The sequence below is a fragment of the Vombatus ursinus genome, unplaced genomic scaffold (genome assembly GCF_900497805.2).
Source record: "Vombatus ursinus unplaced genomic scaffold, bare-nosed wombat genome assembly UNPS02014799.1, whole genome shotgun sequence".
NCBI classification, from domain to species: Eukaryota; Metazoa; Chordata; class Mammalia; order Diprotodontia; family Vombatidae; genus Vombatus; species Vombatus ursinus.
The window spans coordinates 47,627,873-47,652,212 of record NW_020954577.1 but is presented as its reverse complement, the minus strand read 5'-3'; the positions used below and the strand labels follow the sequence as shown (position 1 = coordinate 47,652,212).

At 42.5% G+C, this 24,340-nt stretch overlaps 1 protein-coding gene across 1 annotated transcript in view; it reads left to right on the top strand.

The window, feature by feature from the left end:
• Positions 1–24,340, top strand: part of LOC114050588 (beta-chimaerin) — a 291,310-nt gene that overhangs the window by 194,586 nt on the left and 72,384 nt on the right. Inside the window, exons 4-6 of the mRNA XM_027872402.1 lie at positions 5,691–5,722; positions 13,846–13,959; positions 15,682–15,967. Coding sequence (XP_027728203.1) covers positions 5,691–5,722; positions 13,846–13,959; positions 15,682–15,967 — 432 coding nt within the window. The remainder of the gene's footprint in view (positions 1–5,690; positions 5,723–13,845; positions 13,960–15,681; positions 15,968–24,340) is intronic.

Sequence of the window (24,340 nt, the reverse complement as noted above, 5' to 3'; positions counted from 1 at the left end):
GGAGGGGAAACGGGGGAAGGTGAGAGGGAATGAGTGAATCTTATTCTCATTAGATTTGGCTTAAGGAGGGAATAACATGCACAATGGGGTATGGAAATCTATTTTACCCTACAGGAAAATAAGGGAGGAAGGGGACAAGAGAGCAGGGGTATGATAGAGGGGAAGGCAGATTGGGGGAGGGGATAATCAGAAGCAAACACTTCTGAGGAGGGACAGGGTCAAAACAGAGAATAAAATAAATGGGGGGGTAGGATAGGATGAAGGGAAATATACTTAGTTTTTCACAAAAAAACCCTTCCCCCCTAGTAACAAATTAGTATCGTCAATCCATACCTTGGCAATATCTGCCAAGTCTCATTCTGCAGTCTAGTGGGTTATCTTTCTGTCAAGAGGCATCTAGCACATCTTTATCGATCTTTAGTGTCGTAATTGGCCATTGCACCGATCAGAGTTTAAGTCTTTCTTTTACAAGGTTTCTGCAGCCTCTGTGTAAACAGTTCTTCTGGTCCTGCCCATTTTATTCTGCATCAGTTCATAGAAATCCTCCCAGGTTGCTCTCAAGCCATTCTCCTTTGTCATTTCTTGGGGCACAATAACATCCTATTATATTGTTGGGGTATATTCCAATGGAGACAATGAACAAGCTGCCTCCTCTTCACTCTGGAGAGATCCAGAAGGCTTCAAGGGAAAGGTCTGAAGAAAAACAAGAAGCAGATTCTGGGTGAAAAGCAAACAATCAGTTTTAGGTTTTGCACGTTTTCATTCCAGACTGAGTTACTGTGTCTCTAGTGTGTAATTTACCATTCTGTCCCTTCCTTTTCTCCCATCCTCAAGATGGAACCAGAATTTCTAATTTGAAGTGAAATCCTCATATTTTCCCTCAGAATTAAATTGACTCAACATTCATAAGTCTAAGCTCGATTCAAAAACATCTCCACTCCACTTAATGAATTCTGAGGGAAAATCGGTGCTCTAGCTGGTGTATGTAAAAGGCTTTAAAATTTGTTTTTTTTCCTTTTTAATGAATTCTAGTAGATGAAAACTTAACATTTACCAGCTACTGAGAGATTAGAAAAACTGTCTTTTTCAATAATAGGAAACTTTGTTTACAGAGGACTCAGCAATCTTCATTAAATTACCTTTCATTGAACATGAGTTTGCATTTACCTTTACGGGAATAACCTTACAAAAAAAATAAACTCATTTACAGATTAATCTTCCCTTCTGTCTAAATATAGTTTTCATTTAACAGCAGAAGTAGCTAGGTGACAAAGTAGATATAGCACTGGCTCTAGAATCAGTAAGACCTAAGTTCAAATCTGCTCTCACTTCTACACTCCCACACATGCACACAACAAGCTCCCTGTAGGCAGACACTCTCAGGTTTTTTTCCATTATATTATCAGCTCCTCATTATATTATCAACTTCCCAGATCGCTCAAACCCATCCACACTGATCTTTCTCTTTCCTCAGTTCCCCCAGGAATTTATTTGCCTTCGTAGATTTTTCTTGAATGGTTTCCTGTGGCAAAGTGTTGTTTACCAAAATTTTTTTGTTAGCTCTTCAAATTATTTTTTCATTCTTTGATGGCATTTCAGGTCAATGTCAGGCATTCATTCATTCATTTATTCATTCATTCATTCATTCATTCAAGAAGCATCTAGTAAGTGTCTACTGGGTTTCCAGCACTATCCTAAATGCTGGGATATAAAGAAAAAATGGTCACAACTGAAATATGTTGGTATATATATGTATGCATTTACATATATACATGGGTGTGGTTATATGGGATGAGTCTAATAAGACAAAAATTAATAGTCAGTTAACAAGCATTTTTAAAATGTTTACTATCTGCCAGGCATTGTGCTAAGCTTTGTGGATACAAAGAAGGGCAAAAAGCAGTCTCTGCCCTCAGAGAGCTCACAGTCTAATGGGAGAAACAACTACGTACATACAGTGTAATTGAAAGGTAATGTTAGGGGAATGCTTTCTGGGGCTGGGACTAGGGAAAGACTTCTGTCAAAAGACTGGATTTTAGCTGGGACTTCAAGGAAGCCTGGGAAGATAGGCATGGGAGGTGAGGAGGGAGAGTATGGGGAACAGCCTGGCAGGACAAATGCACAGTCAAGAGATAGAGTGCTGTGTATGAGGAACAGCAAATACAACATAAAGACAAAGTCTTTCCACTTGGGTTCAGAAAGTCAACTTTACAAGTACAGGGTGGAGCAGATGTGGCTAGCCAGCAATTCTTGTGAAAAAAGACCCAGGGTTTTTAATGACCAGGCAGCTCAATGTAAATCAATAGCATGACATTGACCTCAAAATCATCTGCTTTCCCTTCAACTCCCAACCCCACTCTCTCTGTCCATGTCAACAAATCTTCAAATCTTTCCTTGTGTCAAAAATACCAGCATTCTATTGACCTTGTCCCTGCCCCCATCCATAGACCTGCTCTTGACTCATGAATAACACCTAGCATGATGTCTTGAGCATAGTCAGTTCACAATAGATACTTGTCAATTGAATAATTAGCTAAGGAAAAGCAACCAATAGTCTTCAAGATCACTTGGTCATCTTTTACATTGAAGCAAAGAGGAGAATAAAAGGAGACAGAATTGGCTTATGTTTTATGGCTCATTTAATTGATTAATCAGCAAGCATTTTAAAGCACCTACTATGTGTTTGGCACTACAGTAGGTACTGCAAAGTCAAAAGACAAAAAAGAGACTGTTGTCCCTGCCCTCAAATAGCTTGCGTTCTATATGCACATCTACATACAAAGTAAACACACTGTAGTTTTCAGGGGGAGTGGGTACTAACATCCTTGAGGAATTAAGAAAGGCCTCATGGAAGAGGTAGTCTTGAGCAGAAGTTTGAAGGTAGCTAGGGATTTGGTGAGGCAGAGGTGAGGAGGGAGTACATCCCAGAATAGGCAAGAGCCTGAGAAAAGGCATGGAGATGGGAGAATGAATATGACGTAGGTCAGTTTGACTGGACCATAGTGTTGGAGAGGGAAGGGGCTGCATGTAGAATGAGTCAGAAAAGGCAGACTGGAGCCGGATTGTGAAGGAAGGGCTTTAAATTTAGAAAGATAGCGCTCATGCCCCCTTAGCTGAAATCACTTGAAGTTTAAATTATTGACCATAAGAAAGTGGGTTATCTTTTCCACAAATTCACTGGAAGGGGGAGTCATGCTTATTTGAGGTGGGGGGGGAGAGCAGGTGAAGAAGTGCCTTGATTAAATTTGGCAGTCACTTATTGAGTGTCTTATGTGCAAAATACCATACTAGGAAGCAAAGCAGGTGCTAATATTCTAAAAACATTGACCAAGCTACTTACCTCAAGATATGTGCAAATATCTGCAGTTCTTGGCTTTCCTTTATTTGAATTTCCACAATACCTTATTGTCACAGACATCTCTTTTAGTGGGGAATAAAAAATGACAGGTTCATCAGAGGATGACAGAACCTTAAAAATCAATCAGGTGATACAAATGAAAGAGTTTGAAATGAAAAAAGAGTTTGAAAAAGAGTTTCAAATGCAAATGAGTTCCCCATTTACTCTCCACTCTCTAGTAAGACATTCCTGGCAAGGGGAGAAATCAGGTGATGAACTAAATGCCTCCGTGGAAATTGCTACATCTGTCTGTCCATGATTCTATTTAGATCTCGCTCCCTCTCCAAATGAAGCTGAGCAAACAAGCATCAGTACTTTGGATATGCAGGACCATAAATCCCTCTTGTGGCTCAGCAGTTTCTCCTCATAATATGCACAGGAAAATGAGTACATATTTGCAAATGCCTAGATGATGAGTGTGTATGTTGGTTGTTTCTGGGAAGCAAGGTTTCCCTCCGTGATTTCATGAAGTTGAGACATTCATCTTTAGAGCCTTCAGCCCCTTCTTTCTTCAGTGGTTTCCCTTTACCAGGGTAATCCCCATCCCACTTTCTGCTGGGCATGAATTAAGCTTTAGTGGTGGAGGCATTTCTAGATAGGGAGGCAGTAACATCAGAGGGGAATACTTTGGATTTTGAGTCTGATGACCTGGGTTCAGATCTCATCCCTCCACATCTTTGGCCCCATCTGTGGCCTTGGGCAAGTAACTTAACCACTCTGACCTCGGTTTCCTTGGCTATAGAGTGAGGATGTTGGACGCGATGATCCCTGAGGTCCTTCCAAGTCTAAATCTCTGCTCCTATAACATAATTGAATGTGACTGTGCTATAAGAAAGGATGAATACTCTGGAATGCAGAGAAATGTGGGGAGATTTGTACATAGGGATGCAGAGTGAGGAAAGGAGAGGCAGGAGAGCAGTGGAATCCATGTGACACGGGGGGGGGGGTGAGCCCTGACTCTGGAGTCCCAAGACCTGAGTTCAAAACCTCTCTACACCTGTGTAGGACCTACGTGACCTTTAGAAAGGAATGTAACCTTTTATGACTTCAGTTTCCTCTTCTGTAGAATAAGAGGATTGACCAAGACAGGCCCCCTCTAGGCCTCAGTCTGGGAGCCTACAATGTCGCAGCGATCTGGGCAATGATGGTGATCATGTAAATCCTAACCCTAAAAAGCAGTTGAACTCTAATGAATTATAACCAACCATCTTGGTCCTGGAAACCTCATAAGGAAACATACCTTCCCGCTTTCAATGGTGGGGAGGGATACGGAATGCGATATACATAATCAAGTGTGGTCATTGTATCAAATGGCTTTGTTTAGATGCTTTTTCTTTGTTGCTAGGAAGGCTTTCCATTGTAGGGATGGGTTAAAGAGAAGCACCATGGTCTAAAATAAAAGGTAGCAATAATGAAAAGAATTACAAAAAAAAAAATAAAATATAGTGAAAATAAGGTAAAATAAAATGAGTGAAACACCAGTATTAACATGAACAAAAACATTATTGCCATGTTTGGTTGTGAATTTATAATGGAAAAATCAGATGAAAAATGAAATAGATACTTAAGTTTTATTTATGCTTGAACAATTTGGATTTTATTCTATAAAATCAAGTTAATAATTGAATATAATTATCCTTTTTTTCCTGTTGAAATGAAAGGGACATTAATTGTGGTGTTCTATTTTCCTTGAATGATTCTAGTCTAATTTTTAGAAGACAAACAGCTCCTTTTAGGCAGCCCTGTTCAGAGGCAAGGGAAAGGGGCTCCTTAGGTCCATGACAGCTTCCCACCATCCTGATTCTGCATCTGTAAGCTGCTCAGGTTGGCAGCTAGGTGGAGCAGTGGATGGAATGTGGGGCTTACAGTTAGTAAGGCTCCTTTTTGTGAGTTCAGATCTGGCCTCAGGTATTTACTAGCTGTGTGAACCTGGGCAAGTCACTTAGCCCTGTTTGCCTCAGTTTCCTCATCTGTAAAATGAGCTGGAGAAGGAAATGACAAAACCACTCCAGTATTTCTGTCAAGAAAACCCCAAATGGAGTCACAAAGAGTCAGACACGACTGAAAAAATGACTCAATAACAAAGCTGCTCATGTTATATTTTTCATTCTTTTTACAGTCAGCTGTATAAAAAGTCCATAGATCCTTAATGTGATCAAGTTGCCATTGGAATTCTTGCCTTGTTTACTTCAATGGTATTTTAATCTCCCTGATTTGAATTCCAATGCATTATTAATGGATCTCTCTCTCTCTCTTTCTCTCTCTCTCTCTCTCTCTCTCTCTCTCAATATAGGTGGAGAACAGACCAAAATATTATGGAAGAGAGTACGTATTATACTGTTTTTTTTTTATTTTAATAACTTAAAATGTAATCAGTCGGTGTGTCATACAGTATGTTCTTAAATATTGAAATATCCTAGAATTTATGGGTTCTTTTCACAGTGGCCGTACTATAAGAAACTAACAATCAAGAGTAAATGTAATCAGACTTCTTTGTACTAAATTTACTTTATGGCATGCAGGTGCTGGTTCTCTTTCCATTAATGTTGGAAGGGGAAATGCTTCATGTCAGGTTACTTTCAAAATGGGCAATGACTGAGTGTTGTCTACCTCTGGACTTTAATATGGCCCCTGTACCATAACTGAGGGCTGATAGTAATCCTTTATTTCATTTTCACTCAAATTTAATGTAAAACTCTGGATTGTCTAAGTGCAGTTAAATCAATGGAGATTCCACCTCTGACGCTTGCTGTCTGTATGACCTTGGGCAGATCACCGCACCTCTTTGAGCCTCAGTTTCCTCTTGGGGACTTGTACAGAGGAATGCAGAGTCAGGAGAGCAATGGGAATCGCATGATATGGGGGAAAGAGTCCTGACTCTGGAGTCCCAAGACCTGGGTTCAAAACCTATTTGTACACCTGTGTAGGACCTGTGTGACCTTAGGAAGGAAATTCAACCTCCCAAGGCTTCAGTTTCCTCTTCTGTAAAATGAGAACATAGGAGGACAAAATGGCATCTGAGTTCCCTTCTAGCCCTGAATCTTATGATCTCATGATCTGTTCAGCCGATGGAAGATGGGATGATCAGAAAAAGCCTCGTCACTACCATGTAACCGTATAAGACCCAAATCAAGGTTTCCCTTGGCTTGCCTTAATAACATTCTTTTCCTTTCCCTCCCTTTCCTTTTCCACTCAGTATCTCCATTTGCTTCCCCAGCAACAGCAGTCTGCAGGTGTTCAATCTGGCAGCTTTTGCTTAAGATTCTTAAGGAGGGGGAAGTCCATGCCTTCCAGGAAGGCTCATTCACTTTCTCATGGCTCTGATTGCTAGGAAGTTGTTTCCTGACATTTCAGCTGGTACCTGCTAAAATAGACACTGGGTGCTGGCCTTTGTGTGGTTTTTTATGGTTTTTTTAAATCGATGTCTTGTTTTTACATCACCATAAATATCCTTGTTCTTCCTTTCCCACCCCTAGCATCCCATATAGCAAATACTACTTTTCTAAAGATGACAGAGAGAGGGAGGGAGGGAGGGAGGCAGAGAGAGAGAGAAAGAGAGAGAGAGAGAGAGGAAGAAGAAGAAGAAGAAGAAGAAAAAGAAAGAAGAAGAAGGAGGAGGAGGAGTTGGACGAAGAAGAGGAAAAAATCAGCATAACTGATCAATATATTGAAAAAGTCTAAAAATATGTATAATGTACAATACTTATGGACCTCCTTTCCTATAAAGGGGAGGCATAGCGGTCTCTCTTCATATTTCTTCTTTTGAGCCATGCTTATTCCTTATAATTTTGCAGCTTTTTCTTTTGTTTTTATGTTGTGTTGTTCTCTCTGTTTACATTGTCATAATCATTGTGTATATTGTTTTCTTAGCTCTGCTAACTTCACTTAGCATCATTTGATGTAGATCTTTCCATGTTTCTCTGTATTCATCCCATTTGTCATTTCCTATAGCACAATAATATTCCATTCATTTATTCACATACCACTATGTACTTAGCCATTACTGAATCAATGGGCATCTATTTTGTTTGTTTCCAATTCTTTCCTCGTATAAAAAGAGAAGAAATAAAACAGAAGTCAGGAGGATTCATGGCCTGGGGCTCAGGGCTCAAGGCCAGCTTTCAAACCCAAGCCATTTGAGGCTGTAGCTGAATTCTCCAAGGCCACATGACTGAGGTTAAAAAAATGTTAAGTGCTCTGATTGGAACTGCTATATGCTGCTATAAATATTTTGGTATATATGGGGACTTTCTTCTTATCAATGGCGTCCATGGGACAGAAGGCCAGTAATGGAGTCTCTGGGTCAAAGGACATAGACATTTTCATCACTTTATTTGCGTAATTCCATATTGGTTTCCAAAATGGTTATACCGATGCACAGCTTCACCAACAGTGTACTAGTGTACGTCTCATCCTACATCCCCTCTGACACTGATCGGTTTCATCTTTTGTTGTCTTTGCCAATTTCCAGGATACAAGGTGAACTCTGAGGGTTCATTTGATTTGCATTTCTCTCTGGATGATTTGGCTTATTCTTCCATATGATTGTGAATAGTTTGCGTTCTTGAGACCTATTTGCTCGTACTTTTTAAATACTTCTTGGAGAATAGCTTTCCGTTTCATACACACACATACACATGCACACATATATACAGCTATGTCCCAATTAGTATGAATAGGGAATTCCATGAAATGGTCAAATGTCTTTAAATTTGCATTATTTGAAGTTATAATTACGTAGTCCCAATCCAATGGAAGTATGTAGTGCAAATTCAAATAAAGCAACCACTTCACAGGATTTGTGTGTGTGTGAGTATACATGGATATGTACACATACATATATATGAATTGTCTTCTATACATACACACATATATGAAGTCTGTTAATTATTTATATATCTTGAATACCAAACCCTTATCGGAGAATTTTGTTACAAAGATTGTTCTTTTCCCACTGAATTACTTCCCTTCTTCCTAGGTGCATTAACTTTGTGCAGAAGCTTTTTGGTTTCATGTTGTCCGCCTCTATGTTGCCCCCAGTGTGACCCACTGGAGAGGGGCTTGGAATCAGCGACTCTGGGTTCAATTCCTCTCCTCAGACACTTATTGGCTGTGACCTTGAGCAAGTCACTGAATTTTTGATCCTTGGTTTCCTCACCTATGAAATGGGTGTAATGGTAGCCCCCACTTTGCAGAGTGTTGAGGATGAAGTGAGATAATTTATGTAAAGCATTTTGGAAACCTTCAAGAGCTATAAAAATGCTAGCTATTATTATTTTAAATAAGGATAATTGAATTCTAGCTACTATTATTACAAGTAATAATGACAATGATGTTAACAATAATAGTAAGTAACAATAATAATGACACTTCCCTCACTAGGTTGTTATGAGGATGAATTGAGCATTAAATCATAGATTTGGAGCTGGAATGGGACCTTAGGGGATATCAGGGGTGACCCTCCCTTATTTTTTAAGGATAAAGAAGCTGTTCCCGAGATGTGAAGTGACTTGGCCACCGCCGTGCAGCTGAGAGTCTGAGGCAAGATTTGAACTCAGGTCTCTCCTGTCTTCAGGTCCGTGTCCATGTCTACTCTACTACCTAGCTACCTCAGAAGATCAGGCATGTAAAGTTTTTTGCAAATCTTAAAATACCGAATAAATGTGAGTGAATACAATTAGTATTATGTGCCCCTCTCAGTCACATTGGGGTGCTAGAACCATAGAGCCAGCCCAAGCTCCACCAAAGAGTCAAGAGCATCCTTCATCACTTGCCCTCTTAGCTCTACCCTTTGGGAATTAATGGGGGAATTTCTCTTCAAGTCCATGTTTCAGGCTGAACCCTGGGCTTCTTTCCCTCCCTCCTCCTCTCAGCCAGTCGTGCCTTCATGATTAATAGCCCACTTACCTGTCCTAACTCAGCAGCCTCTCTCTAATTAGAGCACTTACATTTTTATAACCTCACTGCTGTGGCCTTGGAGAATTCAGCCAGAGCCTCAAATGACTTGGGTTTGAAAGCTGGCCTTGAGCCCTGAGCCCGGGCCATGCAGCCTCTTGACTTTCAGCCTGGAGCATCACTCGGGCACCCCACCACACCTCCCAGAGTTTAACCTGCAAGGCCATACAACTGACACACCACGGTAAACTCAGACCCATCCTCTTCTCAGGAAGATTTGTTTTCATATAAAGGAGGCCTGCCCTCCATGGGTTTTATCTCACATCATCACTTGTTCATGACTAATCCTTTGGTCTAATCAGAGCTGCCCATGGTTCCAGTAAAGTGTCTTTAGAAGGCAGGAAGGTGGGAGAGGAATACAGGGGCCCCACTCCTGCACCCATATCCAAGGAGATGCTGTTGTCACCAGAATTTCTCCATTTGAGCTTCATCTCGTTTCTGGTTATTTACCTGAAGGTAGCTATCATTGACTCTAGGGACTTCAGAGGCCATCGAAGACAGTTAAGTGGTTCAGTAGATAGAATGCTGGGTCTGAGTCAGAAAGACCCGAGTTCAAATTCAGCTTCAGACACTTACTAGCTGTGTAACATTGAGAGAGTCACGTAACCTCTGATTGCTTCAGTTTCCTCATCTGTAAAATGGTTATAATATCACCTACTTCTTAAGCCTGTTGTGAGGATAAAAAGAGACAATATTTGTAAAATACTTTTCACAACTTAAAGCTCCATATGAATTCTATTTTTTATTACCTATAAAATGGGGATCATAATAACAGCACCAACTATATGGAGTGGTTGTGAGGCCTAAATGAAATAATGTACGTAAGAGAAGGAAACAAGTGCTTATTAAGGACCTGTTTTGTGTCAGCTACTGTGCCAAGTCCTTTATGGTATGATTTCAGTTTTCCCTACAACAACCACAGGAGGTTGTTCACTTTTTTACAATCAGGGAAACTGAGGCAGGCAGTGGTTAAGTACCTTTCCCAGGCTCACACAGCTAATAAATATCTGAGGCAAGTTTTGCACTCGAATCTTCATATCTTCAGGCCCATTGCTCTATCTGCTCTACCACTTAGCTGCTTCGGGTGAACTTTAAAGTACTAAATAAATGAGAATTTTATAATAGTAATTATTACCATTCAATCTTATCAGCTATCTTGGGGCACAAGGGCAGCATGACCAGGGCAGAACTCCACTGAGTAGCGAAGCATCTTTGCAAACCCTGAAGCACTATAGGAAAGGGAGCTTTTATTTCTTCTGGCTCCGACCTGAACCAAAGAATTCTCTGCAGTGCCCCTGCAGGCTGATCCTAGAATCACAGGTCTAGAGTATGAAAGGACCTGAAATTCATTGTAAAGTTGAGGAAACTGAGGCTGGGAGAGATTGGCTTGCCAGTATCAGAGGGTGTATCGGCACCACCTCCTTTGACTCCAGAGTTGGGGCTTTAGGCCACGCCCTCCATTTTAGAAGATGAAATGGAGAACCAAGGGTCTTTGAGTGATGTTCCCAAGTGAGGGGCACAGACAGAACAGGATTCTCTCTGCTTCCTCATCCAATTCTCTTTCCGCTGCATTTTGCTGTTTCCTTCATTCTTGATCTCCTCAATCCATCTTTGGATTATTCTCAGACAGATGTTGTAGTGATTGGAAAGTAATCCAGTGGGTCAGCGATTATTGACATTTTCCTATTTGCCTATTTTTTGTTTAGAGACGTCTGGTGAGGAGGACGATGTTGTCTCCCACTGTGGCCCATTCTCCTTCTGAAGGCTCCATTTTTAGGAGTTTTCCTAACATCAAACCTAAATTTGCCTTCCTGCAACTTCCCCCTCCCCCACCGGCTGCTCATTCCCCTCTCTGTGACCAGGTAGAACAAGTCTGCCCTCTGTCATGGCAGCCCTTCAAATACTTGGAGACAGCTCTCATGCTCCCTATGAGCTTTCTCTTCCCTAGCATCCCCAGCTGCTTTCAGGGATCCCCAGTGCTGAGGTTCTGAATTCCCTCGTGTTTCTGAACAACTTGAATGAAGATACCAAAGGCTCCCACATCAAAATGTCAGATGATATGCTTTTAGGAGGGAAAGCCAATTCTTTGGGAATAAAAGATGGCAGGCTAGGACAAGAAGTCATGTAGCAACAGTGAAGGCTGACAGGCGGGTGGACAGGTACCCTGGAAACACAGAGAAAGCAAAGAAGGTCTCCACCACACTGAAAGGGCCATCTATGGGAGAACAAGGGGGAATGGACCACAGTCTGCATCACTGGAGGGAACTCCTGAACTGATGAGACCATAGACCCATTGGAGGATTGAGCTAATAGGACAGAAGAGAATCCAAGACAATTTGAATGGGAGGAGCCTGTTCCAAGGATTCTCCAAAACTTATTTATGTCCCCAGACCAAATTCTGACCTTAGCAGTTTCTAGGCAGATTTGACTAAGCTTGCAATAATGCAGTGACAGGTACAAATAGGATATAGAATGCTTTCCCACACTTTGAAAGAAGAATAATCATAGCAGCTAGTATTTATATAGCTCTTTAAAGTTTGTAAAGTACTTTACAAATATGTCCTCATAATAACCTGAAGAAGTAGGTGCTATCCCCATTTTATAGATAAAGAAACTGAGGCTGAGAGAGGGTCAGTGACTTGCCCAGGGTCACACAATTAGTAAGCATCTAATGGAGGATTTGAACTCAGATCTTCCTGACTTAAGATCAAGGGTGAGATCTGTTGTTACATCTAGCTGCCTACAGGAACTTAACTTTTGATCAAGAAACCAGTTCTTAGAGGAAAATCACTTTAGCCTATCCTAGATAGACAGTCCTACTTTTAACAGAAAAAAAAAACACCGTTTCAAACTACAGAATTCAGAGGAAAAAAAAAATTTAGCCAGTTGCAACAGTGGGCTGAAACAACTAGGACTGAATTGATCAAGGCTGGATACAAAGTTGTGAATTTAGATTCCAAAACATTAATTGAACAGGTACAGAAGAAGGAGACCCAGCACAAGTGTTCATATGAAGGAAGACCTTGGCGTTTGAGTTAACCACAAAAAGACCTCAGGATTGTAATGAACCAGCAAACAGCTAAGGGGTTTCAACTTAATACAAACTCACAGGAGGCAACCATGGGAGGAGCTGGTGGGACCTTGGGCTGCGTTAATGGGATCATAGTGTTTGCCTGCTCTCCAGGCCATGGTATGCAGTTAGAGGGACAACCTGCAGAGGTCTATCGGTACATATGTGTGAGGCAGGCGCTGCACAGAAAAAACGATCTGGGTCCAGAGTGGAGCAGCAGGAGGCCAGCAAAGTGGACTGCCTTTGAGAAAGCGTATAACACATTTAATGAGCCCCAAACTTCTCCCATGTTTTTAACACCAACATCCTTCCTGTGAGGTTATGAATACTCTAGCCTCAGAAGAATTAAAGTTGAGGCTCACCCAAAGGGCGATGGAGAGGTGCATGATGGGTAGGGGCGGGCTGCAGCCCATTGCAAAGGACAAACTGCCCAGGAGACTGAGGAGACAGGATGTCCCCAAAGACTGAAAAAGATGCTGGGCTGGCCATGCTTTGAGAGTGAGGGATGGCCGATGAACAGCTCGCGCATGCCTTTGGTATCTTTACAGAAATGGAAAAAAGAATTGTGTTCTGGCCCTTTGATGCTGCTTTCAATCTGATGTCAAGGAAGATAACAGCAAAAGCCGCCCTGCGGGGACAGTGGGTCCTTATTTCTCCATCAGCGATTTCCTGGGAGGATACAGACAGTTTTCTTGCTTGGGCATGGGTGGGTGTCCATTTTAAGGGTGTAGGAAACTCCCAGTGAGGAATACTCTTCTGCCTATGCAGATGAGCAACCGTTCTGCAACCAAAAGCCTTGGAGAGTTGGGGATTGGGGTGGGGGTGTCCGTTGAGAAGTTAAATGACTTGCCCACCCCCACAGAGTCAGTATACCTCAGGCTGTCCCTCTCAACTGATATCATTATCCCATTTTGCTAATCAATTAATCAATAAGCATTTATTAAGTGCTACATACAAATGCCAAGGAGAATCAGTCTCTTCCCTCACCAAAAAGGAAGATGAGGGAAGTGGGGTTCAGAGCAGGGAAGTGGATTGCTCAAGGGGCACAGCGAAAAAACCTGTACTTAAAGGACCCCAGCGTTTAGCCACAGGAGGAAGCGTAGCTGGGGAACAACGCTGGAAGCTGAACCTTTGAAGCGTCCGGCTCTTGCTCTAACATGTCAATGCCCGGATGGGTCAGGGATGATGACCCTTCCCCTGTCTTTGTCACCGTTAGCAAGGGAGACCTCAGGTGGGGTGATTCGACTTCACAGCTATTCCCCCCCCCACTTGAGAGCATGACCTACCAGGACAGAGGGTGGGGAACCTGCCCCAGGTCATCACCTCCCCACAGCTGTTGTCGGCCTCAATGCGTAAGTGAGCCTGAGCTGTTGCGCTCCGTTCTGACCTTGGTGGCTCGCGCTGTAATGTTCTCCTCTCGTAGGTTTCACGGGATCATCTCTCGCGAGCAAGCTGATGAGCTTCTTGGGGGTGCAGAGGGCGCCTATATTCTCAGAGAAAGTCAGCGACAGCCCGGCTGCTACACGTTAGCGCTAAGGTAAACTTTGTGACATTGGCAACAATGAAATGAGAGTCATTTACTATGTTTGTTACTTCTTTTCTGAAGTCACTGTTGATTGTTAATGAGGCTTCTCCATGTAGTGGATAGAATTCTGGGCGTGGAGTCAATAAGACCTGTGTTCAAATTCCGCTAATTTTTTTTTGTTTGGTTAGGCAATGGGGTTAAGTGACTTGCCCAGGGTCGCACAGCTAGTAAGTGTTAGGTGTCTGAGGCTGGATTTGAACTCAGGTCCTCCTGAATCCAGGGCCAGTGCTCTATCCGCTGTGCCACCTCGCTGCCCCCAAATTCCACTAAATTTTGACAGCTTAGTAGTTGTGTGATGTTAGATAAGTCACTCAGAATCCCTTATGAAGGTAATTAATTAATTCCCTAGGGCTTATCTACTAAGTCATAGACAAGCTATGATCTTCAGTGGGGGGTGGGGGTGGGGTGGTGTTTGCACGCCCCAGTGTTCCTTGTGCTGAGGAAATTACAGACCCTTCACCTATCAGTGCATTTCTGTAATATCCAGACCCATGATCATATCAGGGTAGAAACTCCCAGAGTGAGGACTCCCTCCACCAATGTAGGTCAGCAACTCTTGTGTAACTTCGAGTATTGAGAGAATTCCTGGCTGGCATGGAGAGATTGAGTGACTTGCCCAGAGGTCATATAGGTAGTATGAATGAATGAGTGAATGAATTGAAAAAGCACCTACTAAGAGCCTAGAATGTGCTAGACAGGGTGCTGAGCATATGCAGATACAAATACAAAAGTGAGGCCATTCTTGCCCTCAAGGAGCTTATATTCTAATAGTGAAAGACAATGTGTATAGGAGAATTGTGGCCAAGGAAAGGTAAAGGCAGAGGGGTGATGAGTAGGGTCATAGAGCAATTAGATGACATCCTTTTCCTTAAGCAATGGTTCTGTTGACCCGAAGTTGGTGTCAAAGCAAGCAGTACAAAAGGAAGGAGCATAGTTGGGTGGTAGAGGGAGGCGGCCAGTTAACATGGCCCCAGGGCAGGAGCTAGAAGGCTGTCCAGCAGGAGTGGTAGCCACGGCACAGCAGGAAGATGTGGTTGGGGAGCTAGGGCCAGCTGAGCTCCCTTCAGTCATTAACAGGACTTGAACGCAGGTTTTCCTGACTCTGAGGCCACTTTTCTGTTTGCTGTACCAATTCCTGCTTTTAAATGAATGTGTGTTCCATTTATCCCAACAGCATCTTCACACATTTGAAAAATAGTCTGACATATATATGTGTGAGACATATTATTTATTCAGTCCACAGAAGGGATATTTGCTTATTTATTATGCTGGCATTCATGCTGCATATTGTGTTGGAGCTAAATAAAGATAAAATGACAGTCACAGACCCTTGGTATTAACTCCATGGACCCCGTGACTGAGAAGCCCAGGACTAGAGGCAGGAGGATGGGTGTGCCAAGTGGGGCAGAGGAGCACAGAGGTTTTAATACTGTAGAAGCAGTAGGGTAGCCTACAGTAATGGCAACAAGTCCCTGCCCCCTCTGTACCTCTGGCTATTTCTAGACCAGCCCTCATGTTGTTTGTAAGTTGGAACTGGCCTATACTGTGGTTCCTCTTTGAGGATGAGATGAATGGCGACGCTAGCGTTGTTTGCATGTCTGTCTGGCTCATTGTTGTTAATAATGAATTTCTCATCATGGCTGCTAATGAATTCTCTCATTCTCAAATATGCAGGTTTGGAAACCAGACCCTTAACTACCGGCTTTTCTACGATGGGAAACACTTTGTGGGAGAGAAGAGGTTTGAATCCATCCATGACTTGGTGACAGATGGCTTGATCACGCTGTACATAGAAACAAAAGCCTCTGAGTACATTTCCAAAATGACAACAAACCCTATCTATGAACACATTGGCTACGCCACTTTGCTAAGAGAGAAGGTGTCCAGGAGACTGAGCAGGTCAAAACACGAATCGAGAAAAACGAGCGTAACCAGCGAAGAGCATCCGGCAGTTGAAAAGGTAAAGCTCGATCTGTAGAAAGAAAATAACCTTTGTGGGTTTTATTCCTCTTTTAAAAATTGGCTGATTTTTAAAAAATATTTTGAAGTGCTTTGAAAATCCCCAGTGATCCTACTGAGGGGAGCATCACTTCAACTCACCGTTCGTTATGTAGACATTGAAAATATGGTTTGGAACACTGAAATTAACCAATGACCGTGGCAAAGAGCCCTTTTCCTTTCATTGCTATTTGAAGATATGTCTACCTTTAGCAGGGAATAGGTAATAACTAGTATTTGAACCTAGCATTTCGCTCAATGTGTCAGTATTTTTGAAGGGCTGTCAAATGGAGGATGGAGCACCATTAATCTGCATTGCCCCAAGGAGCAATATGGAAAAGTCGCAAAGTGGCAGATTTAACCTTAAAATAAAGCAAATCTCCCTAGTTAATCAATCAACAAGCATTTATTAAGAGACTTACCCATAAGTGGAATGGGCTGGAAGCAGTAGATTGCCCCATCTACTGGAAACCTTCAAGCAGAAGTTCAGTGAGCAGTTAATGCCTTGGAGAGAAGATTCCTATCCAGATACAGGTTAGACTTACTCAGTAGCCTCCTAGGTTTGCATCTCTGAGATCTGGATATCCTGTGATTATGAACCCTACTGGCCTATTTCCCACACAGTGAGAAGTACATTCAATTCGCTGCATTATCCACACATGCACAAAGCGAATTAGTGGGTATTTGGGATACAGATCTTAGTTTTTCCAATTTGTTTTTAATGTTGTATTGATGTCTTTTCTTTTATATTAATACCACTTCCCAGTGACTCTCCTCCCACTACAACAGAATCAACCAATCAACCGATATTGATTAAGTACTTACTAGGAACCAGGCACTGTGTTCTACTTTGGAGTTTACATTCATTCAGGGAGACAACCCGTGCCTAAATTAGTAGCCTTCTAACAAATCACTATCAGTGTCTGAAATTGCCTGCCTTGTGCCACACCTAGAGTCTACCGGCCATCTGCTAGAAGGGAGGCATGCTTCTCCACCAGGTCTCTGCAATCAAGATTGGTTGCACCTTGATCAGAATTCTGAAGTCTTGCAGTCTGATGTAATTACTTTCCAAAGTGGAGACTAGCCCCAATTCCACAAAAATGTCATTATTTATAAATGTTCTTCTCCAGGGTGTCCAGGCATTTTCACTGACTGTCTCCCGCAGCTGGAACTCGCTCCCTCCTCATCTCCACCTCCTGACTTTCTTTAAGTCCTACCTAATGTTCCACCTTCTACAGGAAGCTTTCCCTGATCCCCTTTGACACCAAGGCTCGCTTTGTTGCTTATTTCCAATTAGTCCTGTCTATATCCTGTTTGTACTTAGTTGTTTTCACGTTGTCTCTCCCATTAGACTTTGAAAGCTCCTTGAAACCAGTGTTTTGCTTTTCTTTGTATCATCTGGGCTTAGCACAGTGCCTGGCACATAGTAGTTGCTTAATAAATGTTTATTGATTTACTCACTAGAAAAGTTTCACTGGGAATGTCAGGATGATGGTTGTGATCAGTGTTCTGCCTGGGAAGGTTAGAAGACAGTGATTATAGTCTTCCCTGTGATTGGTCTTGCCTTTGAGGCGATTAGAAAGCCACTGACTGAGAGTAGGTGATGTCCAGGGGGAAGATGGGTATATGATGCAAGGATTTTTTTTTCCTAGGCAATCAGGGTGAAGTGACTTGCCCAGGGTCACACATCTAGTAAGTTTCTGAGGTCACATTTGAACTCAGGTCCTCCTGACTCCAGAGTCAGTGCTCTATCCACTGTGCCACCTAGCTGCCCTTGATGTAAGATGCATTCTTAACCTGTATAAACTTCTTTTTAAAAAGCTATTTTGATAATTGTATTTCAATAGAATTGGTTTCCTTTGTAAGCCCAGGCTTTTTTATTTTATGCATTAAAAATATTGTTCTTAGAAGACAACCATAAGCTTTAGCAGACTAACAAGGAGGTCGGCGATAGAAAAAGGGTAAGAACCCTGTGACAGAGGGACATGATGGCCAAGAGCTAATTTCATTCTTCCCTGTTCCCACAACTCTGAAAGACACCACCACAATTTGCTCACAGCATTTTTTTTTGGATGTGGCCCCTTTACAAACCATCTGCTTTGCTCAGCCCTAACCATGTTCCCCTGAAACAAAGTGACAGCCGGCCAGATGATTCTGCAATGATGGAGCCCATGCTGAGCTGATCTTCCAAAGCAAGCAAGGATGAGGACAGATATCAGGAGGCAGGGCAGGGCAGGGCAAAGACTGTTCCTTCTGCTCCTGGCTAATCTGTTATTAAAATGGAATATTCTGTTTCCTCCCTGACCCCCCCCCCAATTAGATATGACCAGCACCAGGACCAAAGAGTTTCCAGTGGTCTTCTAGGGTTACAAGGAATCAGATCCAAAACAGGGAGGAGAAAGGGTGGTCACCTTGCCATGTTGGCAGGAAACAAAGGTGGTCTTAATTGATTTTCTAATTGAGCTTTCTAGTCCAGGAGAATGAGTTTCCATCCGGCCAGCAGCTGTTCTGTGAAAAAAATGATTTGTCATCTCTTCTCCTTTCTCAGAGCTTCCGTGTTTCCAGAGAAACTGTTGCTTCCTTTTGAAATAAATCACTGGGGGAGTTGGTAAGGTTTCTGGCTGTTTGTTTGCTTTAAGGGGAAAAAGTCTTATATTCTGGATTCACAATTTGTTTATTTTTCATCCTAAGCAATTTTTTAATTTCTATTTACCAAGTCTGCTCCAAAGTCATTTTCTTGAATGGTGATTTCCTCTCCTTGCACACGTGTGTATGTGTGTCTGTGTCTGTATGTGTCTGTGTCCATGTGTGTTTATGGATGCCTTTTGTTTTTACACCAAAGTCATTCTGTGCTACTCTCTCTCTCTCTCTCTCTCTCTCTGTCTCTCTCTCTCTCTCTCTCTCTCACACACACACACACACACACACACACACACACACACTAACTAGAACCCTACCTTGTAAGTGGAGGGAGCCTTGGTTCTGGAGTCAAAGCGCCTGGATTCAAATCCTATCTTTGGATGTTCCTAGTTGGTTTGACTTTAGTCAAATCACTAATAACTTCCATAAACTTCCAACATAGATATAGATTTGAAGGGACCTGCCACTTTGGATGGGAAAAAAAAGACATCTTTATTTTCACTAGCCTCTAGCTGAAATTTCATTTTCTTCTATTATAAATTAAAATTAAATTAATTAAATTAAAATTAAATTAAAACAAAATTAAAAAACATAGTTCTGAGAAGAAGGTCCAGAGGCTGCCCCAGGTTGCCAAAGGGGTTCACAAAAAGGTTAGGAATCCCATGATTCAGTAGTCTCTGAGGTGTCTCCCAGTTCTAGAGCTGTGATTCTAAATACAAAAACCCATTAAACCAAGCCAATTGGCCAAACGACTGTGTCTGATAGCAAATGCGACATTCTATGCCCATGATCCTTCCTCTCTCCCCAAGAGGAGATTAGGTTTGTCTACTCGTACATTCTTTGGGACCAAGATTGCTCACCACAATCTGTCTGGGTTCCACTGCCTTTGGGCATTATTTCTGCTTATTCTTTTTTTTTTTTTTTTCCATTGTGTGTAGCTCGTTCTCAAATCCAGGTTCAGACACTTAGTAGTTGTGTGACCCTGGGCAAGTCACTTTACCCTGTTTGCCTCAGTCTCCTCATCTGTAAAATGAGCTGGAAAAGGAAACAGCAAACCACTCCAATATCTTTGGGAAGAAAACCCCAAATGGGGTCATGAAGAGTCAGACACAACTGAACAACAAAAGAAATAAAGTAGAGAACAGAAATTTGAATTATGGAGGCAAGCTTAGAGAGGGGCTTAACTAGGAGAGGCTGAAACTGGTTATCCCCTCAGTCTCTTAAGATGGTTTGGTCCTTGCTAAGTGAACCTCCCCAAAGCTGGAGTGAGATGGTGGGGGCTGCTCGCTCCATTAGTGGGCTTTGTAAGTCATTCAGTAAAAATCTGTCTGCTCCTTCCTGACCTGCATTGACAAGCGAATTTATGAAACGTTTTGGGTCTTTCCAGAGATTCTATTTCCCCCGATGGGCAGGTCAATGGGCAGTTGCCATGGCAGCAGTAAGTAGAAAAGAGAAGGCACAAACAAATCGAATGACTTAGAACTGCCTGGGGTTCCTGTTGGCTTCGATAATAGCAAATTACGAGGGCTTTAATGAGTGAAATGGTTCAGTTTCTGAAGAGTCCTTCCTTATAAGCAGAGAAGTGATTTATGTGCCAAGTTACTTACATTTTAGTCATTTCTCCATTTGTCTTATTGATCATCTCTAACGGAAGCCAGAGCGAACATATTACATTTGGATCAGGGTAAACCTGACAGTGTTGATGAGGAAAAGAAATAACTGGTCCGTCTCATTTTGAGCAGCTTCCTGGTAGTTTTTCTTTTCTTTATAAAAAAAATCATCTAATTAAGGATGCATACATTCATTAATTCACTTATTCAAGCAATTATTAAACATCAGAGATAAAAAATGAAATAGCCCCTGCTCTCAGGAAGCATACATTCCACTAGGGTGAAACAACATGTACACAGTTAAATAAAGACAGAGTATACAATAAGTAACATTAAAATGTTTTCAGATACTTCTTGATTCCCGATTTTGTCAGGGTGGGACCTCCCTGCTGGTACAGATCACACTCTCTCTCTCACTTAGTCCTCATAACACTTGCTTGCATTTCTTTTTTTTTTTTTAATAACATTATTTTTTAAAGCTTTCAGTTCCAGATTCTATCTCTCCCCTCCCCCTCAACACCCCAGGGTCATACAACTAGTAGGAGCTTGAGGCTGGGTTTGAGCTCAGGTCTTCCTGACTCCACGTCCAGCAATCTATCCACTTCACTACCCAGCTGCCTGTAGAGATCTAGTGCCTTCATTTTATGGATGAGAAAATAGACACTGACAAGTTAAGTGACTTTGCCAAAGGTCCCACTGAGTCAGGATTCAGACTCTGATCCTATGACTTCTAAGTTCATCACTAAATTTAATGTGGCTTTTTGAGTTAGCTGTGTGGTGTATTTCCCTGCTAAGTGGCAAACTCCATGAGGGCGGGAGTCCTATGTGACCTAAACTTTTTCTCTTCTCTAGTACGTGGCACATCCTCTATATACATTACTAAATGTTAGTTTAACTTTCTAAAAACTAGATGAGCCACCCCAGCTTCAAAGAGTAGCTCAGTTACCAGCTGCTTGGAATCAGACTTAAGTTTTATTTTAACTATTTGCAACAGTCTCACTCGTAGGCACTGCACAAGTAAAGATGCTACTCTTCCCCAAGTCTTCATTTCACTTCCACCATCACCCCCACCTGTCTATCACTCACAGAGCCCTTAGTCATCTGTTGAGTAAATAACCACAACTATTCACAGGGCTCACACTGGGGGGTTTCTGGGAGCTCTGGTCAGCCCTTAGTTCTCTTGTCTCTTCCTTAAATGTTCACCCCACTTATCACAATAGCATCTCCACAAGTCATTTAATAAATGGCTATGTGTTCTTGGGACTACAGGGGAGAAGGGGAAATAATAAAATCTCTTTCACTTAATCAAAGACAATTTCATGGTGGAGATAAGGTTTAAAGAAAGTTTGGAGAGACCACTTGGCCATAGGCAGAGTGTTGGGAGCATCAATGCATGTTGCTTCTTCAGATTCTCCTGGAATGATTACAGCCAGTTCTAGGGTGGGGTGGGTGGTCTCCATGATGGGAGACTTGATCCCAGCAGCGGTGGTGGAGGAGCACAGGAGCCATCATCTCTGATTGACCTGAGGTCTGTCTGTCCAGCCCAGGCACACTAATCCACTGGGGCTTAGAGGAGAGGAGGCACATCTCTCTTGAGCATTTAAGAAGCCTTGTTTTGGCTGCTGCCAAGATGAAAATACCATCTCTTATTTCTCTTCCTTGAAAGTGCCTCCTTGGATGAGTCCCCAGACTGCCCCTATGCTGCCTGAGTGCCTAAAGAGACCAAATAGAGGCCTGAGCCCAGACCATCAGAAATGTTATAATAAATAGCCTGCCTATTTTGGAAGAGGCATCCCTCTTCCAAAGCATCTGTCTACCCCAAGGAAAAGGACGCAGCCTGGGAGGGATCTCTGCTTGAACACTGCCATCTTGTGGCCAGTGGAGGCATACCAGCTAGGCGAGGCTCCCTAAGAGTTGGCTTTGTCTTGCGGGCAGGTAAGGAAGCATGGTCTTTGACAGGCAAATTGAGACCTGAGAGCATTTATCTGGATTTGAAGTACTTATGATGGCATCAACGTGGGTAGAATGCTAGACTTGGAGTCAGGAAGTCCTGAGTTCAAATCCTCCTTCAGACCCTGCCTAGCTATGGGTGACCCTGGGAAATGAACTAACTTTTTAAGCCTCAGTTTCCTCAAGTGCAAAATGAGGGTGATAACAGCACCTGCCTCCCAGGGCTGTCGTGAAGATCAGATGAGCTGGCTATCACTCCTCCACTTTGTAGTGTGTTTCAATCAACAAATCAACAAGCCTTTATTGAGCTCCCACTGGTACAGCTACTGCCCCAGGCTCAACATAAATAGACAGTAACGTCCTTACAGTATCAGGGAAGGCAGAGAGTGGTGGATCTACAGGCTTTAACTCATCACCCATAGACAGAGCTAACCCTGGGTCCTTGCCCCCCAAAAATATTACTTTCACATTGTCAGTGAGAAGTTAAAGTGATTTTTTTTTTTTGCTTTCAATCAATGAGCATTTATTAAGCACCTACTGGATGGTTCAGTGGATAAAGTCTGGCCCTGGAGTCAGGAAGACCTCAGATACTCACTACCTGTGTGACCCTAGGCAAGTCATTTAACCTCTGTTTGCCTTAATCCACTGGAGAAGGAAATGGCAAACCACTCTAGTATCTTTGCCAAGAAAATCCCATACGGGGTCATGAGGAGTCAGACATGACTGAATAACAACATCTGCTGGGCACCGTGCTAGGCACCGAGGTTTCAAAGAGAAATGAAATAGTCCCTGGCCTCAAGGAGCTTCCATTGTGCTAGAAGAATGCCCCGTGTTCCCAGATAAGCAACAACACAACGATAGCCAAGTGCGTACAAACTCTGTCCAGAGATGAAGGATCTCACGGAGAAGAAGGCGCGAGGAGCCAGATGGGTCGCCATTTACTTTCTCCTGGTTTCCTCATCTATGAAGTGAGCACTTGGGGCCAGAACGATGAACTTTCTAGCTTCTTCAAGCTGTGAGTCAATCCTATGAGTCGTTTCTGCGTTTGGTCTTGCCCTGGAAAAGACCAGCGCCCGGAGAAGCAGAGACCGACGGTGGGGCCTCCTCGTCCTGGGGCCGACGGCGGTCCTCATGTCTGATCGGGGGCTGAAGCAGGCAGGAGCCAGCCGTGATTTCCCAGACTATTTGCACTGACGCTGATGGAAATTCAAGCATCATGGCTCTGTGGTGGTTTATTTACTTCGGTTGTTTCTGGGGAAGTTTGTAAAACAGGGATTACTCATTTCTTAATAATGAAATGTCTGGCTGCTTTATAGTGGTGGTTTATAAATGTCTCTGCTGGCTTTGTCTTTTCTTATACTTAATCACTGAAGAATTTCCCCAGTTAATATTTCACTTTCTGCCTCTTTTCCATTTACTAACCCAATAAGGTTTAGGAGTCGGGAAAGCTTAGAGGTACCAACAGGCAGAAAACACAATTTTATCACTTTCCTGTGGGTTTCTTTGTGTCATCCCCTTCTTTCTTCCCTTTTTTCTTTCAATTTGTTTTAATTATTAAGAAGTCAAATGTCACACCTTCTAACTTGCGACTAGCTATAGCAGGTAATCTTTTTAGCGCTAGTGTTGAGGCGAGCAGTAGCTCAGGAAGAGCAGCCAGGAAATGAGGCACAGACCTGAGAAGTGCCTCATGGGTCCAGAGGGCACTTAAAGAGGGTCCTGGGACAGACCCCATACACCCACTAGGCCTGTGTTCTAAAGAGATCAAAGAAAAAGGAAAGGGACCTTTGTGTACAAAAAATATTTAGAACACCTCTTTTCATAGTAGTCCAAAACTAGAAACCAAAGGGATGCTGACCTATTGGAGAATGGATAAACAAGTTAGGGCGTATGACTGGAATGGAAATTACTGTACCAAATGGACAATTTCAGAGGAGACTGAGAAGGGCTCTATGATCTTATGCATAAAGAAATGAGCAGAATTAGGAGATCAATTTATACAATGACAACAATGTTATTGAGAAAAACATCTTGAAAGACTTTAGAACTATGATCAATGCAATGATAAACAATGAGTCCAGAGAACTGATGATGAAACACGCCACCTACATTCTGCCGGAGAGGTGGTGAATTTAAAA